This window comes from Natrix helvetica (genome assembly GCF_964273705.1).
Source record: "Natrix helvetica genome assembly, chromosome: 1".
Lineage (NCBI taxonomy): Eukaryota > Metazoa > Chordata > Lepidosauria > Squamata > Natricidae > Natrix > Natrix helvetica.
In genome coordinates this window covers 276,317,827-276,335,087 of record NC_138548.1, presented here as the reverse complement: position 1 = coordinate 276,335,087, position 17,261 = coordinate 276,317,827, and the positions used below count along the sequence as shown (strand labels likewise).

Sequence of the window (17,261 nt, the reverse complement as noted above, 5' to 3'; positions counted from 1 at the left end):
ACATAACAGATTCCAAAAATCCTTAAATATTTTCCCAGCGAATGACTTGTATTTTTTCCTTAAAATTGTGGCATATATATACTACCATATTTAAGGCCAAAGAATCCTTATCTCAGGCAGCATCAGGACTTGTATTTAGAAGACAGGAGAATGGATATTAAAGTAATAGCAATAGCATTTAGACTTATATACCACTTCACAGTGCTTTACAGCCCTCTCTAAACAGTTTACAGTGTCAGCCTATTGCCCCCAACAATCTGGGTCCTCATTTTACCCACTTCGGAAGGATGGAAGGCTGAGTCAACCTTGAGCCTGGTGAGATTCGATCTGCCAAATTGCAGTCAGCAGAAGTAGCCTGGAGTACTACATTCTAACCACTCCACCAAAATGTCTTCCACCTCAAATAATTTAATGAACTTTCTGAGGAGGGAATAATTGGAAATTGGAATCAACCTCCCTAAATGAGTTCTCTATAAAGAAGCTTGGGTATGCTTATGACTTGATTTTTCAGAGCAATGAATATACCTGTCAACACAATTCTTTTGCAAAGGCCACTGTAGGCTTATAAAATAGCACGAGAGTTTTCTGATATTAGAGCGTCTTCCTAAGGTAAGAAGGTACTTTATCTGTAAAACTCACTAAAATTGAAAACATTCCAGTTTCATTTTTCTAAATACAGGGAACCAATCGTTATTTTCTTACTTCATCTTCAAAAGTAAACTGAGCAAACATCCTCTGCAATCTATTTGCAACATATGGTTTCTCAAAATGTTGGCCCAGTGGTACTTTTTGTATGCACCCCGTTGTTTAAATGGATGTAGTGATTTGCATTTACGAATGTACCTTTTTTCAGGGATATGAAACAAACATGTTGTTTTCCATAAAAGGGATTGCCATCCTTGGCTATTCTAGCCAAGTCTGCATAAAACTCAAAAGGCTGAGATTTGATTCTTTTATACAGTCTTCCTGGCCAAACTGGTGATGATTTCCAGATGTTCGACATAGAAACAATATAAGTGAGACACCAAGGCTGGGTTAGCTGAGAATTATTGGAACTGTCTCTTCCCATGAATTTCTGCAATAAATTTATTTCAACTTCAATAGACCTGAGACAGGACGAGTTCAAAAAATTACAGGTAATCCTCAATTTACAACCACAATTGATGCTAGCAATAAAAACAATACAGGTAGTCCTTGACTTATGACCACAATCAAGCCCAAAATTTATATTGCTAAATGGGACAAGTGAGTTTTGGGCCATTCTACAACCTTTCTTGCCACAGTTGTTAAGTGAATCACTGCAGTTGTTAAATTAGTAACACGGTTGTTAAGTGAATCTGGCTTCCCCATTGACTTTGCTGGTCAGAAGGTCACAAAAGCTGATGACGTACCCCGGGGACACTGCAGCCATCATAAATATGAGGCAGTTGCCAAGTGTCTGAATTTTGATCACATGGCCATGGGAATGCTGCAATGGTTGAAAAACGGTCCTAAGTCACTTTTTTTCAGTGCCGTTGTAACTTCAACCGGTCATTAAACAAACCTGTATGTCTAGGACTTCCTGGGATATTATCGCTGCTTGTTTATTTGGTTTGAAATCTCCCCTATGTGGAGAGAAGGCCTGGTGTAGCAGATACAACCTGAGATGGTGAAGCAGGAAGTTTCAAAGGGAATTTTTCTTCCTCCATGGAAATTCTCAACCATCCATGTCACAGTTGTCCCAAAGGGGCTTTTTTCAGAAGGCAACAGGACTTTCTGGTTTTTCTTTGAAGACGTTTTCACTTCTCATTCAAGAAGCTTCCTTCAGCTCTGGAAGAGGTTGAGAAACCTAGAATTCAGAAAGCCATTTCTCTCTCTCTCTCTCTCTCTCTCTCTCTCTCTCTCTCTCTCTCTCTCTCTCTCTCTCTCTCACACACACACACACACACACACACACACCCCTTGGCAGTTGCGTGCAGAGTCCCACGGAGTGTCTCCGAGGAGGCGTGGCCTTCGCGAATAGGGAACCGGAGCCTCCGGAGGCCGCCCTCGGAAGGACTGTCCCGTCTTGTGCGGTTGGGCTTTGTCAACAGCAAAGCTGCCCCGCAGCTCTTCGGCGCTAATGCTTAGGCGGGACGGCGGATCGGCTCTCCCCGCGAGGAGTTTGGGAGCGACTTAAGAAGGGACTATTGACTTCAAGCCCTCCCCAGCGCCGGAGTCGAGGCCCCTCCCGCTCCTCCTCCTTTTCGGCGACCGAGCCTTTGCCGAGAGACGGAGCGAGCCAGGATGAGAGCAGGAACCGTAGCAAAGATACGGAGGGTCTTCTCGGGTCGTGCCAGTTAGGTAAGAGCCCGTCCGAGGGGAGGGAGGTCTCAGATCGCCTGCCGCGACCTCCTTGGTGGAGTCGATCTATTCCTCTCGCGCCTTTAGCCGAGGTTTCTGCTTTGCAAACGTGACTTTTGTTGTTTGTTTTTCGTCTTCCCTTTTTTTGTTAAAAGTACCAGCCACCCATATGATCCGAGTCACGTGTTTTGTTTCCTGTTGTTTTCTTCCCAGCGCGCTCGCGGAGAGCTGCGGTTGTTGTAGCTGGGGTTGCGGGGACGGCTTTGCTGTCTTCTCCTCTCCCGCTGTGACAGCTTGGTTGTCGTCGGACATCAGCTCACACCACACAGTTAGGCAGGACACACCAAGATCCAGGGGCTGCATTTGCACAACCCGCACTCAGCTCACACCACACAGTTAGGCAGGACGCACGAAGATCCAGGGGCCGCATTTTCACAACATGCCATGTTGGGTTAATCTTGGTTACCTGTTATACCGCTTAGCTTATGCTACAAACCCAAACTGTCTGCTTAGCAGAGGCTTTGATGTAATGTATACATGCAGAATTAACTGGGATAATTCAGTAACCAGCCGCCACTGTCAATCAACACCTTGCATTTTACTTTGGGGAGAAGTTTCCGTTTACTAAATTACGGTGAAAAAAATTCCAAACATGAGTCAAATTGAAACTCTCACATTTGTAATGTCATAAAATATTTATTAACATTTAGTCTGCAAAAGATTGTAATAAATTATGCAAAGGCTCCACATTCAAGAAATTTAGATTTGCTGACTTGCCTAGAGATTTTTTGGATATATTTTTGGTGTGTGTAAAATTTCCTCACTCTTAAGCAGTTTCCTGTGTTGCATGCAACAAAAAAGTTATATTGCAATAAATTGAAACTATTACAATGCTACTGATTGAAACTATTTTAATGCTACAGAACAGCTTGCCTCCAGAAGTTGTGAATGCCCCAACACTGGAAGTCTTTAAGAAGATGTTGGATAGCCATTTGTCTGAAACGGTATAGGGTTTCCTGCCTAGGCAGGGGGTTGGACTAAAAGACCTCCAAGGTCCCTTCCAACTCTGCTATTGTATTGTATTAATGTTTAAGAGAACCTGGGAAAGGGCCCAGCCAGACTTCTTTTAATACAGTCCCCTGGGCTGCATAAATTGTGTTTCTTCAACACCTGATAATAAAGCTATCAATAATGTGGCCAACAAGTAGTGCCCTCTTCGCAGTGTTAATGAAGTTAAAATGAAAGTTTCCTTAAGTGGACTTCCCCTCCCCTGGCATCCGCTGCTGATGGGGAAAAACCCATCATCAATTCCTCTCTTTAATTATGGCCTGTCAATGCTGGGTGAGTTTCGTGGATGCTTTGAACAGCAGACTCAAAGACCATCGGGCTCCTGCTCAAAAACAGACCAACTGGCAGGTCACTGGGATGGAAGTGAGAGGTGGCAAGGAAGTTTTCTCCCTCTCAATTTGCCCCAGGCTAATGGGCATAGAGGAAGAGGGTGCAATGGAGTTGGAGAGCAGGCCTGAAAAGGAACAAGCTATGTCCTGAGTTTGTGCTGCAATGGAATGACACCTCTAAATCATCCAGAAAGAGCCTGGATGGCAAAGAGACATCATTGTTCCCACAACCTAGGTATTTGCGGGATCGCATTCTGCCCCATACATCCCTTCGGCTGATCCGCTCTCACAGAGAGGGACTCCTCCGGGTGCCGTCCACTAGGCAGTGCCAGCGGGCGACGCCCAGGAGCAGGGCCTTTTCTGTGATGGGCCCGACCCTCTGGAATGACCTCCCCCCCCGATATCAGAATAACCACCGATCTCTGCTCCTTCCGTAAGAAGCTTAAAACCCACCTGTTCAATTTAGCTGGCCTGGCCTAATCCCAGTTTAGTCCCTCAAGTCTGTATTTTAAATTTTTAGGGGTGAGTTTTTAGGTTGTTTTTAATTTTTATCACTTTGTACAGCCTATTGTTTAATTCGATTTTACGGGAATTTAAGGGTATTTATTTTTGTATACGGTTTTTTATTGAGATGTCTGTACACCGCCCCAAGTCCCTTTGGGGAGAGGGGGCGGTCTATAAATCTAATAAAACTTAAACTTAAAACTTAAACCAAAGGAACAAAAACAGCAGAATGTACAGCCAGGTTAAACTTTTGAGGACAAAAATAGTGGGAAGCCTGCAAATACGTTCACTGTGATAGAATAAGCAGCATCCATCTGGCAGAACATTTTCCTTTTCTTCCCTGTGATCTTCCTGGTAGTAAACAAATGTCCGTGTCAATAGAAAGATGGTTGGAAGCTGGCTGCTTCTCCCAGAGTAAATCGATGTTCCATGCAGCATCTGACCAGCATTCTTTTAAGAGAGCATGTTGCTTTTTAAACACAGGCCTAGCTCTTTCAAAGAGTGTTGGAATCATGTTTTAGAAACAGGATGCTAAACCTGTACTTGTAAGCTTTCCAGATAAGATCTATCAAAATGACATGGGTGGATACCCGTGCAGAAGCCAGGTTTCCAGCCCAAGCCAAAATGGCCAGCTAAGACAGTGTCAACAGCTAAAAGGGGGAACATGCTCCCAGTATCCTAAACCACTCAACTTTTTCTCTGCATGTATCTCTGTACTGTATACAGCGGTGGGATTTACTTACGTTTGCTACCGGTTTGCAAATGCGAGCGTGCATGTGCAGGAGGTTGCACATTACGTTGGGGTGGGTGGGCGGAGCCTCGAGCAGCAGCCGCTACTGTTCACACGAACCGGTAAGAACTGGCTGAAAACCACCTCTGATTGTATACCTTCAAGTAATTCCTGACTCCTGGCAACTCCCTAGGCAAGTCCCTGCAATTTTCTGGGCAAGGTTTTTCAAAAGTAAGTAATGTTTGCCATTACTTCCTTCCCAGGGCTGGCCCAAGGCCATCCAGCTGGTTTCTAGCCTGATGCCTTAACCACTACTACACCAAAGTAGCTCTGAAAGTGGTAAAATAGGGACAGAGTTAATGGCATCAACCAGTGTTAAATCACATATTTTCAATATTTTCAGGAATTGGAACCTGTTCATTAATATAAAATTCCTGGAATCAAGAAGATTCAAGCTCATTAATGTCAGCTTGGCAATCCCTGCCTTACCCTTTCCTCTGGACTGTAAAAAAAAGTTGTTAGGGTTGCAAGTTGCTGCATCAAAACAGGAGTAGATGCTTGAGGGCATTAGAAGTTTTCTTCTTCTCTAATTCTTCCAGAGAATAAAACTACTTTAGGGAACTAAAGTGGAAAAGGGCCTTTCTGTAAGGGACTAATTGGGGGTGGGAGGAACTTTGAACCCAATCAATCATATTTTCCTGACCTCAGTGCTACTCTGGAGGGAGACCCATAGTGGGTTTTCTAATTGATCAAAAGAGGAAAGAAAACCTTCCAAAAAGGAGTAAGCAAAAACAAAACTCACTGCAATATATGTAAGTCTGGCAGAGAGATTATTTTGCTGCGTAGGACCTGCAGAACTCATCCTAGGGGTCCGTAGAGCCCAGTTTGGCAAAACTCATACTAGATCACATCTATGAAAAACTATGTTGGGATACAAGGAAGAGTAAAACTGTAGCCACTAAAGGCAGCTTCAAAATGTTTCAGCCCTGGACTTTTTGGCACGAGACAAAGCAACACTATGAAGATATGCCATGTACAAATGATTCCTGGGACATGTCACCTAGAGTCAAGTCTGACTGGAAGCCCACTCCGCTCCCAAAGGGAAGGAATTCCAAAAGTTTTCTTTTTCTTACCACATTTGGCAAAAAAATATTGTTAGGAGAATGTTAGAATCAGCCTCAAATAAGCCAATACAAACCCTGAAAAACAGAGCAGTGCAGAAAAAAGAAGAGCCAATTTTTTATAGTGCTTAAGACACCAGGCTAAAAACTGGGAGACAAGGAGTTATAGTCCTGCCTTAAGCAAAAAGCCAGTTAGGTGACCATGGGCCAGTCGCTGTTTCTCAGACTTAGGAAAGAAGTAAGGGCAAACCACTCTTGAACAACTTTGGCAAGAAAACTGCAGGGATTAATCCAAGTAGTTGCCAGGAGTCAAGAAAGACTGGAAGGCACACCCTACCCCAAAGGAAAGGAACTTCAAGTTATTTTTCTTATCACATTTGGCAAAATATTGTCATGGATTGGCACGGATAGGTGCCTCATCTTCCATGTTTAGGACAGTCATATTTACCGCTTTTTGCTATTGACTATGCTGACTGTGCAGCTAGAAGTCTATCATGACTAACCCAATCTTGCCTATCGCTCAGGCTTCATTGATAAATTCTAGAGATATTATTCTCGAACTCCTGCCCTCTTCCAGCCCAGCCACTTTGTTGAATCCCAGATTAGGAAAACAGTTATGATCTTGGCGTGATATGTCACACGGGGATACCTGAACTCTCTTGTGATGTGACTGCCACAGTCTCACAGTTCACAATTGGAATGCATGAGTAGACTGTTGCTCATTGGCATGGATTGAGACCTGGTATGTCCCAACTGCCTTGCTAAGATTCTGGCAAGTCAAGATTAATGAAGCCACCCAAACATTTGTGGTACAAAACCCTTGTTTGCTTTAGTGATTTATCACCTCTCTCGTGCTCGAGTGAGCAGTGTGGGAATCTCCTAATTCAACTCTTGATTCTGTATTCTGGGTGCATCTGTGTCCAACTGGTGGTTGTAGCGTTCATTATACAAACTGGATAAGGAATGCAAGCTATTTGAAACCCGTTGCATATTCTTAGAGTCTGGGGTCATTTGTTTCCTCTTTACACTTGAATTATTTTTATGGCCAATATCGCCATGCATAAATTTTGGCTTCTTGAACCTAGAAATTTACAAACCTCTAGGAGAAATATTTCAGAGTTAGAGGTCTGTAGGCATTTGTGGGATTTCTCTAAAACAGGGGTGTCCAAACTTGGGAACTTTAAGACTTGTGGACTTCAACTCCCAGAATTCCCCAGCCAGCATGGCTGGCTGGGGAATTCTGGGAGTTGAAGTCCACAAGTCTTAAAGTTCCCAAGTTTGGACACCCCTGCTCTAAATGAAACAGACTCACCTGGTCCTTCAGAAATATAGTAGGCATCAGAATATATGGTACAGATAGTCCTTGACTTACAACAGATCATTTAGTGACTGTTCAAAGTTACAACAGCACTGAAAAAAGTGACTTATGATTGTTTTTCATAGTTACAATCTTTCCAGGATCCCCATGATCATGTGATCAAAATTCAGATGCTTGGCAAGTGGTTCATATTTATGACCGTGGCTATATCCCAAGACTCTTTTGTGACCTTCTGACAAGTAAAATCAATGGGAAATCCAGATTCACTTAGCAACTGGGTTACTAACTTACCAAATGCTGTGATTCACTTAACAACCGAGGCAAGAAAGGTAGAAAAATGTGGCAAAATTCACTTAACAAATGTCTCGCTTAACAACAAATGTTGGGCTCAGTCAAAAACTACCTGTACACGGAGATTCCCAAAGGGGGGCATCAGGTTTTTTGCCTACCAAAAAGAAGAAGATGTGGAAGAACAAAATGAAGGCAATTTGCTACCCTTTATCAATTGTTGACATAGCACATAGCACAGCCATTAACTATTGCTGGCAATGTAAGCAGTGGATTTGCTGACATTTTCCCATCTTATATTCAGCAAGTAACATGAGAGTCTTAACTAATAGCTAATAGCCGTGTCTTAATAGCTTATTCTATGCTGTTGTATTATTTAATACTAGCAGCAGAATAGTAATGAAATGGCCTTGTACTTCATTAGGAACATCTTGTTTTTTTCCCAGGCTACTTGCCTATTTTCCTGCTGTCGCTTCACTCTGAAAACAAATATTTGTGCTTAGGAATTTATTAGATGTTAGATAAGGAAGATGGAAATGTACAACATTGCAATGCACCCTTTAGACGGAAAGTAGTTGTAATTTTACTATGTATGTTTTTGCTCTTTTAATTATTATACGGTATATAACTTCCATTACATGTCCATTAATGTCTTTGAAAATATGGTAAGAACATATCTGATATATAAATGGAATATATAAAAAATTGTGGATCATAACAAAACAGTTAAAACTTTCTATAATGGAGGAAAAAAACTTTCACTTCAACAGTAAATCTAATGGACATGGTGTGAAATATATTTATGTATGTGTTTTTAATTTTCTGTATATTGGATATCTGAGATACCAATTAGGTTTATTAAACCACCAGACATCAATATTGGTTGATCTATGCAAACCATGGTTCATAAATGGAATGGCAGAGATTTTGCAATACTCTACATTACCCAAAGGCAGAACCAGTCAAACCACATTATGAGTTACTATCAGTGCATCAGTCTTGGTATTGTTTAATAAAGGTTGAGTTGCAATTAATTGCCAGAGCCATATTCTCTTATGGTCTAACCTTTTCCTAATATTCAAGTTTGGTCTGAGTTATGCAGCATTGTTAATATTACTGTGTTCAATTCTACAGTGGTTGCTGCTCATAAAATTGGAGACGTTCCATTAGATTCTATTCTTAGCCCTTGAATGTACCTTTATACCAAGTCTTCCAGCATGCACTGTAGTTAAAAGTATTATAACTCTGGGAAGATAAGCCCACTTGTGATTTAAACCAGTGGAGAATGTGCTTTCTCTTGTAAAACATGGATTTTGGTCAATAAATCTTTGTAATAGGCAGCATTTTTTTTTCTTTCCTTTTAATATGTGTAGCACTGGAAACAAAAAAATGTATATATGCATTAACATTCTTGAAGCAATGCAAGCAAAATGTTAAGTTACTTTTCTTATCATCATTTGGATAATTGCTGGCAATAGAATAAAATGTTTTGTGTATGTTACTGATGTAGAAAAATGTTTATGGTACAGCTTTCTAATATTTCTCTCTTCGTCACTATTTCCCAGGTGGGTGATAATTTTTGTGCTGAAAGTAATTCAATGTGTGATTAAAGTGCTGAGTGTGAACAATTTATCCCATGAAAATATCTATTACTGTGTGAAGTGATGTAAAACATCTTCTTTATGGGGATCACAGAGCATTCACTTGGCTTTCCCTGAATATCTTTCACTTAGGAGGAATGAAAAAAATGGAGTTAAAAATGAATGAATTTTATCCGGCACGCTTATCTCACCAAGGAGAAAGCAAAACCAAAAAGTTTATTATTTGTGATTGACATTAGATATGTATTTATATAACCTCATCTCATTGAGAAAAGAATGTATATTTAACCTGCATATGCACCAAAGACAAATTCCTTGTGTGTCCAATCACACTTGGCCAATAAAGAATTCTATTCTATTCTGTTCCAAAATACCTGTAGGTATTTATCACCACAGCATAGTGGGCATACTGCCTATGTAAAATTGGACCCTTATCAAGTCATTCTGGTGTTTGTATAAAGTAGAAGTGCAAATTCTACAAGTCCTTTTTCAAGAGGCAACTGGACTTTCTGGTTTTTCTTTGAAGACATTTTGCTTCTCATCCAAAAGAAGCTTTTTCAGCTCTAAATGCAAATGCTGGTTCAGTTAAAAATTCCAAGACCTTTGATCGCCATAGCCAAAGTGAAAGATGCTACACCTATTCGCTCATCAATTTTGTGAGGTTTTCTAACCTCACCATAAGGTACAGCAAATAGAGTTTTGAAAAGTATGTCTCTTTATTGGTATGAAGCTGTGCACTGATAATAGTCTGCAATCCGACACATTTGTGCATACTATGCTATTTTAAGAATAAAATAATCATTGGCTGTCTTATGGTTGTTTTTAATTTCCAGATAATAGTTCTTGCTGCCCAAAATAGGCCCATCAATTAACTACTATGAAGTGCATTGGGACTTCAGAGAGCCAGAATCTTGCTCTGGTGTTGGAGTATGCTCTAACAAGAGAAGCAAAGATCTGGAAGGCACCGGTCTTTCAGAACTTCACACTGAAGGTATGTTCTCATATGTGAAAAGGTGATCTGTACTGAGTGACGTTTGAGAGCTACATGAAATTAGAATTGCCATCTGAATCCCCCAAACCTAGATTGGTCATTACATTTTCCCCACAATGATATGCAACAGCTTGTGTATGTTGGCATTACAATAAATTGTGTTCTAGGGTGAACCTGGGTGAAACCTGTTGTTCTGACCTAGGCTTCCAGAGAGCATGAAGCAAATTCCTTGCACTGACAAAAACCCCTTTTATTAATTTACTGTGAATTTTTCTCATTCACATCCAACAAAGTCTTTCAAGGGAGGATTTACAGTCACAGACCTTATCTGGCTTGGAGAGCTGCCAGGCCAATAGCTGCAAAACTGGCAAGGAGTCTTGGAGGGTCACAATTAAGCAAACTAATTGTCTCCTGCAAACCCGACTCCCCTTTTGCTTCTCTTTTATTTCCTCTGGGAGGGGCCATTCATCATCCACCTATGGCCTTACTCCCAAGTCGACCCCTGTTCTTTAGCTGTTCCCTTCGGTCTGGCAACTCTGTGCATGCTCACACTGGGAACAGGCTCCAGCTGTTCATCTGCCTCACTGATATCTGACTCTGAAGGCACCTGATAGCTGTCAGATGGCCCTGGCCCCCTCTCTGTCTCCGACACAAAGCCCTCATCAGAGCCTTCCTCAGACTCCAGGACTGGCCCATCTTCCTCCCAAACCTCCTCACTGTCCGAATCTGCTGCTAGTTCACTGGCTGCTGGCAAGCCACAACACCTGTCCTTGAAGACCACTTAGAAGCTACAACTGATCCAGAATGTGGTGGATTAGTTTTCTAGCCTTACCTATGTAACATTCCGCTATATGAGTTGCACAGGTTCCTAGTTTACTTACAGGTTCAATTCAAGATGCTGGTAGTTATTTTAAAGTACTATATGACCCATCAGGGTCAGGTTATCTGCTGGACCATCTCTCCCTAAGGACATGTACCTGTTCTACCAGATCATTTAGGATGGGCAAAGTCCCAGTTCCTTCCCTTAAACATTGCCATCCCATGGGATCTGGGAAGAGTGTCTTTTCCATGTCAGCCCCTGCCCTGTGGAACTCCCATCCCCTTGAAGTTCAGCAGGCCTCCTACCCTCCTAGTCTTCTGTAAAGCACTTAAGGTCCGTCTCCCCCAAGCACAGGGATAGGGTGAGGCGTATGAAATGATTTAATTAGGATGTAGGAAGTTTAACTGTGGTGCCAAGTTTTTAATGTTTTAATAGATGCATCTTACATTGCCTTTACTGGTGTTGTTTTAATTGTTGATTGGGAGTTACCAGAGTTCAACACAAAATGGGCAGGTGTATACGTGTTTTAAATTAAATAAATAAAAAACATTATATTCTTTTTCCTTGACCACACCCATGAATACAATTGTACCTTTTTGTGGAAAGGATCTCTACCCAAACCTCCAGAACAGATTCAAAAAAATTTACGACTGGTTCTGTGGGCCTGGCTTGGTGGACATGGCATGGCTTGGTGTGCGTGGCAGAGGAAGGATACTGTAAAATCTCAATTCCCTCCTTACTCCAGGGGAAGGTTACTGCAAAACCTCCTTTTCCTCACAATCAGCTGAGACTCAGGAGGCAGAGAATAGATGGGGGTGGGGCCAGTCAGAGATGGCATTTACCAGTTCTCCAAATTTCCGCTACCGGTTCTCCAGAATTGGTCAGAACCTGCTGAATACCACCTCTGCTCCAGAGATGGGTATTGTCATATCCTGATTATGGTGAGGTAGAGAAAAATCTCAGGTATCTTAATATGCACATGCCCAATTTTTATCAGATACTACCTATTATGTTCAATGGACTCAGAGAGATTCCAAATGATTATTCAGGTAGTCCTCAACTTACAACAGTTCATTTAGTGACCATTCAAAGTTACAACGGCACTGAAAAAAGTGACTCATGACCATTTTTCACACTTATGACCGTTGCAGCATCCCCATGGACATGTGATTTACATTTGGATGCTTGACAACTGACTTGCATTTATGACTGTTGCAGTATCCTGGAGTCAGGTGATCCTTCTGAAAAGGAAAGTCAACGGGGAAGCCCAATTCACTTATTCATGTTACTAATTTAAGAACTGCATTGATTCACTGAACAAATGTGGTGGGGAAAGTCTTAAAATGGAGCAAACTCACTTGACAAATTTCTCACTTAACAACATCAATTAGGGGCTCAATTGTGGTCATACGTTGAGGACTGCCTTTACTGCTTGCTTTAATTCAGGTTTTTTTTTCTGTTTAGGGCACCGATATATCTCCACTATCTTATGACAGAACTGTTTTGTGGATTGGAAAGTTAAGATCGCTCTTTCAGTTTTGCTTTCAAACCTTTTCCTTGGCAGTCAGCTTTCTGAACCGGTTGCTGGCATCAGTAAAGGTAAGGACCTCTGGATTCTCCTCCTACTAGTTGTTCCTATCGGGAGTAAGAAGTGCAATAGAGCTCTCAACACACATATAATCTCAGGTAATTAAATCTTCAATCCTAGGCATATCTTTTTGGTAGCTCATTGAGGCTTTTTCCAAGTATGGAAATAATTGCAGGCTTACAATGTAAATCCTGTACGCACATGCATACTGCATTTGTTAAGATTTTAAATCCCCTTCAGGAACTCAACCCAGTTTTTTCATGGATCTACTTTCATATTTTACACTTCCAAAAGCATCCCTATGTTTGGTTGGACAGAGAGAATGACTGGGTCAGAGTCAACCAATGAGGTTCCATGGCTGAGATTAGACGTGAACCTAGATCTAGCTTGGGACTGTCAAACTCCTGGCCCATGGGCCAGATGCATCACATGCTGGCCACGCCCACACCAGGTTTAGCAAAGGGGGGAGGTCCCGATACAGCATGTGATGCTGCCGTGACGACATGATTTTGACACCCCTGATCTAGCTGGTCCTTCACCATAATACTATGACCTATATTTCACTGTTGATGTTGCAATTTGTAAAAAGCATGAAAAAGATGGAGTTAAGGTCTATATCAGTAATGGCAAACCTTTTAGACACCGAGTGCCCAAACTGTGCACACGCATGCCCAAACGGAAAGGTGTGTGCATGCGTGCACATGTGCACATGCGTGGACATGCACATGCATGAACATGTGTGAACATACAGATTCATGGACATGCATGAATGTGTGCAGCAGAGATCTGAAGACCGGCTGGCCAGCGGGAGGCAGGGCATCAAAACACCAGCAGCACGGCAAGAGGCAAGATCTTTTTCTTTCGTGAGCTTCTCATCATTTGCAGGGAAACAGCAGCTCACAAAAGAAACGGCATGGAGATCTAACCTGGGCGACGGCACACTTGCCAGCAGAGAGGGCTCTGCGTGCCACCTCTGGCAAGCCTGCCATAGGTTCACCATCAGCGGTCTATATGGAAGTGCTGTTGGCAAGAAAAAAAGTTGCACTTGGATTGAAGGGAAGTCTGTTCTTGAATGGGATTGGACTCCCGCAGAAGTTCACACGTTGTAGGTGTTCCTTTTCCCCCAGCAGTCACTGGATTTATAGGTAACAGCTGCAGCAAGAAGTATGTTTGTACAACTACAACTTTTCTGAGCTGGCTGGGTTTATAAGCAGTGATCCATAACCTTGGTTACCATCCATCTCAGGTATGCAACATGATTTATGCAGACTCACCCTTGAAAAGAGCCTGGAATTGCAATTGGAGCAAAATGCGTTGGCTGAGCTACTAGCAGGGCAAGGGAGAAGGACCATATGATGCTGGACTAAAAGATCTGCTTTAGCTACCAATTGCCCACCAGGCATAATTTAAAACCCTTTGAAGTGGTGATTCCTTGACAGATGGTTTCTTCCGTTGTAAATCTGCCTGGATCCACAGATCAGCAGGAGAAATCCTTCTGAAAATGCCCAGTGTTAGGTACTTGATTATTGGGCATGCAAGAAAAGACCTTACTTTTATTTGTATTATTCATGTTACATCTTACCCACTATCTTTCTTTATTGCTATAAACTGTCTTGAGTGATGGAAAAGACAGAATGGTGTGACATAAATTCAATAATAAATAAAATACATTCTTATTTGATATACAGGTATAGGTATACAATGTGTGTGTTTTCAGCAACTTGCACACAGCAGTCCTTTATTCTTTTATCTCTCTGTTTTAGGCACAGTTGAAACATCTCCGTTGCATCGCAATAGCTTGTCTACTTCTAGCAGCAAAAATCAATGAAGAAGATGAGGTAGGCATCTTTTTAAATAAGTAAAGGTTTGGACTTTGTTGAGTAACGGACAAGATATTATTAAATGGGCCTGATGGAATGGCTCATTCATCAGTCTTCTTTGTCTTTCCCAATACAATTTTGGGGTTGTAACTCACAATGCCTCATTCATGATTTTGGTGATGGGGCCTGGCTCCTGTCAGACTCTAGTTGGCTGAATGAGATGCTAGTTTCTAATACACCCTTCCTTGAAAAAATCAGAAATGTACTCTGTTCAAATTCTCAATTTTAAACTGCAGCTGTTTAGAGCCATGGTGGCGCAGTGGTTAGAATGCAGTACTGCAGGGTAATTCACTGCTCACTCCAGGACTTCAAGACCAACCAGCTGAAGGTTGACTCAGCCTTCCATCTTTCCGAAGTCTGTAAAATGAGGACCCAGATTGTTGGGGGAAATATGCTGACTCTGTAAACCACTTAGAGAGGGCTGTAAAGCACTGTGAAGCAGTACATGTCTTAAGTGATTGGCTACATACTGTATACCACGTTTCCCCAAAAATAAGACAGGGTCTTATTTTCTTTTGACCCCCAAAATAAGCTCTTGGCCTTATTTTTTGGGGAGGTCTTATTATATTTGAGGTGCAGAAGGGGGCGAGCATGGTCACCTCATGGCTGCTGCTCTGTTGCAATATTTTCAGGGTGGGCTTATTTTGGGGGGAGGGCTTATTTTAGTGCATGCAATCACAAGCCTGATTGGGCTTATTATCCAGGGAGGTCTTATTTTTGGGGAAACAGGGTAGTTGTATAGATTGTGTTTCTATAAATTGGTGTAGAGAAGGCCTATTTCTAAACAAATACGATAATTTTTTTCTTGTACTCAGTCATGTCCAATTCTCAGAGACTGCCTGGAAAAGACGATTCCAATTATTATTATTTTTTTAGGGGGGGGGGCAAGGTTTTTCAGAATGTTTGGCCATTGCCTCCTTCCTAGGACTGAGAGAAAGTGATTGGCTCAAGGCCATTCAGCTGGCTTTGTGCCTAAGGCAGAACTAAAACTCATGGTTTCTAATCTGTTGCCTTACTCATTACACCAATCTGGCTCTCTTGTTTGTTTGTGTTTGTACAGATTGTATCTATTAGTGTTGAGTAGGTCTATTTCTAAGCAAATAAGGTAACTAGTGGCTTGGAAAACACAACACTATGAATTATGAGCCAAAGCTTCAAATACAGATTACAATTACACAGTTGAGGCTAATTTCTACATTTCACAATGTAGGTTACTTCAGTGCATTTAATCACGTACATCAAGAACTGGTATGGATGAATTAAGTTTTATTAAAATGTATGAGAATATTGTCCTGTAATACACAGTTGAGCATCCTGGATATTTTGATTTCACAGAAGAATCGCTTTAGGTGTTATTCATTTTATTACATGGGTAGTCCAGAAAGCAAGTCTTCATCTTTCAGAGAATTGTACATACATCACCATTACACTATACTTCATAAGAATTGAGTTTCTTTTATTATGTTTCCATTTGTTTTTGGACAGATAATACCATCAGTAAAGAAGCTGGCAGAACAGAGTGATTGCAAGTGTTCTCCAGCTGAGATTTTGAGGATGGAAAGAATCATACTTGATAAACTTCACTGGGATCTTTACACAGCAACATCAATGGATTTCTTAAACATTGTAAGCATTAAACCTTTTGATGGTTAAAAGACTAAGCTGACTTTAAAAAAAAACATTAGCAAACATATATTCCTTTCTAGTTAGCCTGACAAGTTATACATTCGCAGTTACCTGCAAGTATTTCAAAGTGTATTTTTTTACCACAAAGATAATGAGTTTCCATTTTGAACATTCTACTTATTCCAAACACTTAAGCTGATTTACGAATGTAAATTCCCATTTTGAAAGGACAACTGAAATGGATGTTTAAAAGAGATACTCATACTGTTCACTAGAGGTCTTTTTTATTTCTTTTGCACGCTGCAAAAATATGTTTAACTATCTGAATCTTAATACTGTACGTAAAAAACTTTCAAAATTTTTGCTACATTTCACAAATAGGTCATCTCAGATCAGCCTTTTTTTTTCACCCTGCATAAATGCACTTGACCCTCATTTTAGTTAAAATAGATCATTCTGATCTGGCACTTAAGTCATATATCTTAACTGCTAAACATTTATAGAAAGAAAACTTCCTTTTAAGAAATTACTATGTGCTATAGTAAGGCAAAAAATCAAGTGATACAACAGTGTCTTAATGCTCCTCCTTTACCATAAACAAGTAGGGTTTTTCCCTCCCATCCTGGAGAATTTTGGATAAACATCCTGTTTTAACCAACCAGGATGTTAACTTTATATGCCTGTATGAGTGATTTTATCACTCTCATTTATTTCTTTGTGCTGGCTTGAATATCACTATTTTCTTATTTATATAAATAAAGGAGAATTTGGACTTTCTGAATTTCCAATTGCGACAATGCAATGAATTCAGAATTAGTTACATTCAGTGTAAGCTTAAACATCTCAATATTTGGCAAATACGACACAAATTATAACAATGGAACATAATAATCCCAGTTTAAACCTCTGGCTGACTGTGCGACCAACCATTATAATAGATTGTAGAGGTTCCTGCCATTAATAAGAATTAGTTTGCACTTCTGGTCAATGACACAGGAAAACGTACAAAGTTCATTTATTCATATATATATATATATATGAACGATATAATATAATATACTGATTTTCTTCTCTC

At 40.9% G+C, this 17,261-nt stretch overlaps 1 protein-coding gene across 1 annotated transcript; it reads left to right on the top strand.

The window, feature by feature from the left end:
* The first annotated feature begins 2,010 nt into the window (after nucleotides 1-2,010).
* CCNI2 (cyclin I family member 2) lies at nucleotides 2,011-17,257 on the top strand. The gene is made up of 5 exons (XM_081934012.1): nucleotides 2,011-2,322; nucleotides 10,115-10,272; nucleotides 12,557-12,691; nucleotides 14,444-14,518; nucleotides 16,046-17,257. The coding sequence occupies exons 2-5, from the start codon at nucleotides 10,159-10,161 to the stop codon at nucleotides 16,211-16,213; spliced, it is 492 nt and encodes a 163-aa protein (XP_081790138.1). The 5' UTR covers nucleotides 2,011-2,322; nucleotides 10,115-10,158; the 3' UTR covers nucleotides 16,214-17,257.
* Nucleotides 17,258-17,261: the final 4 nt, after the last annotated feature.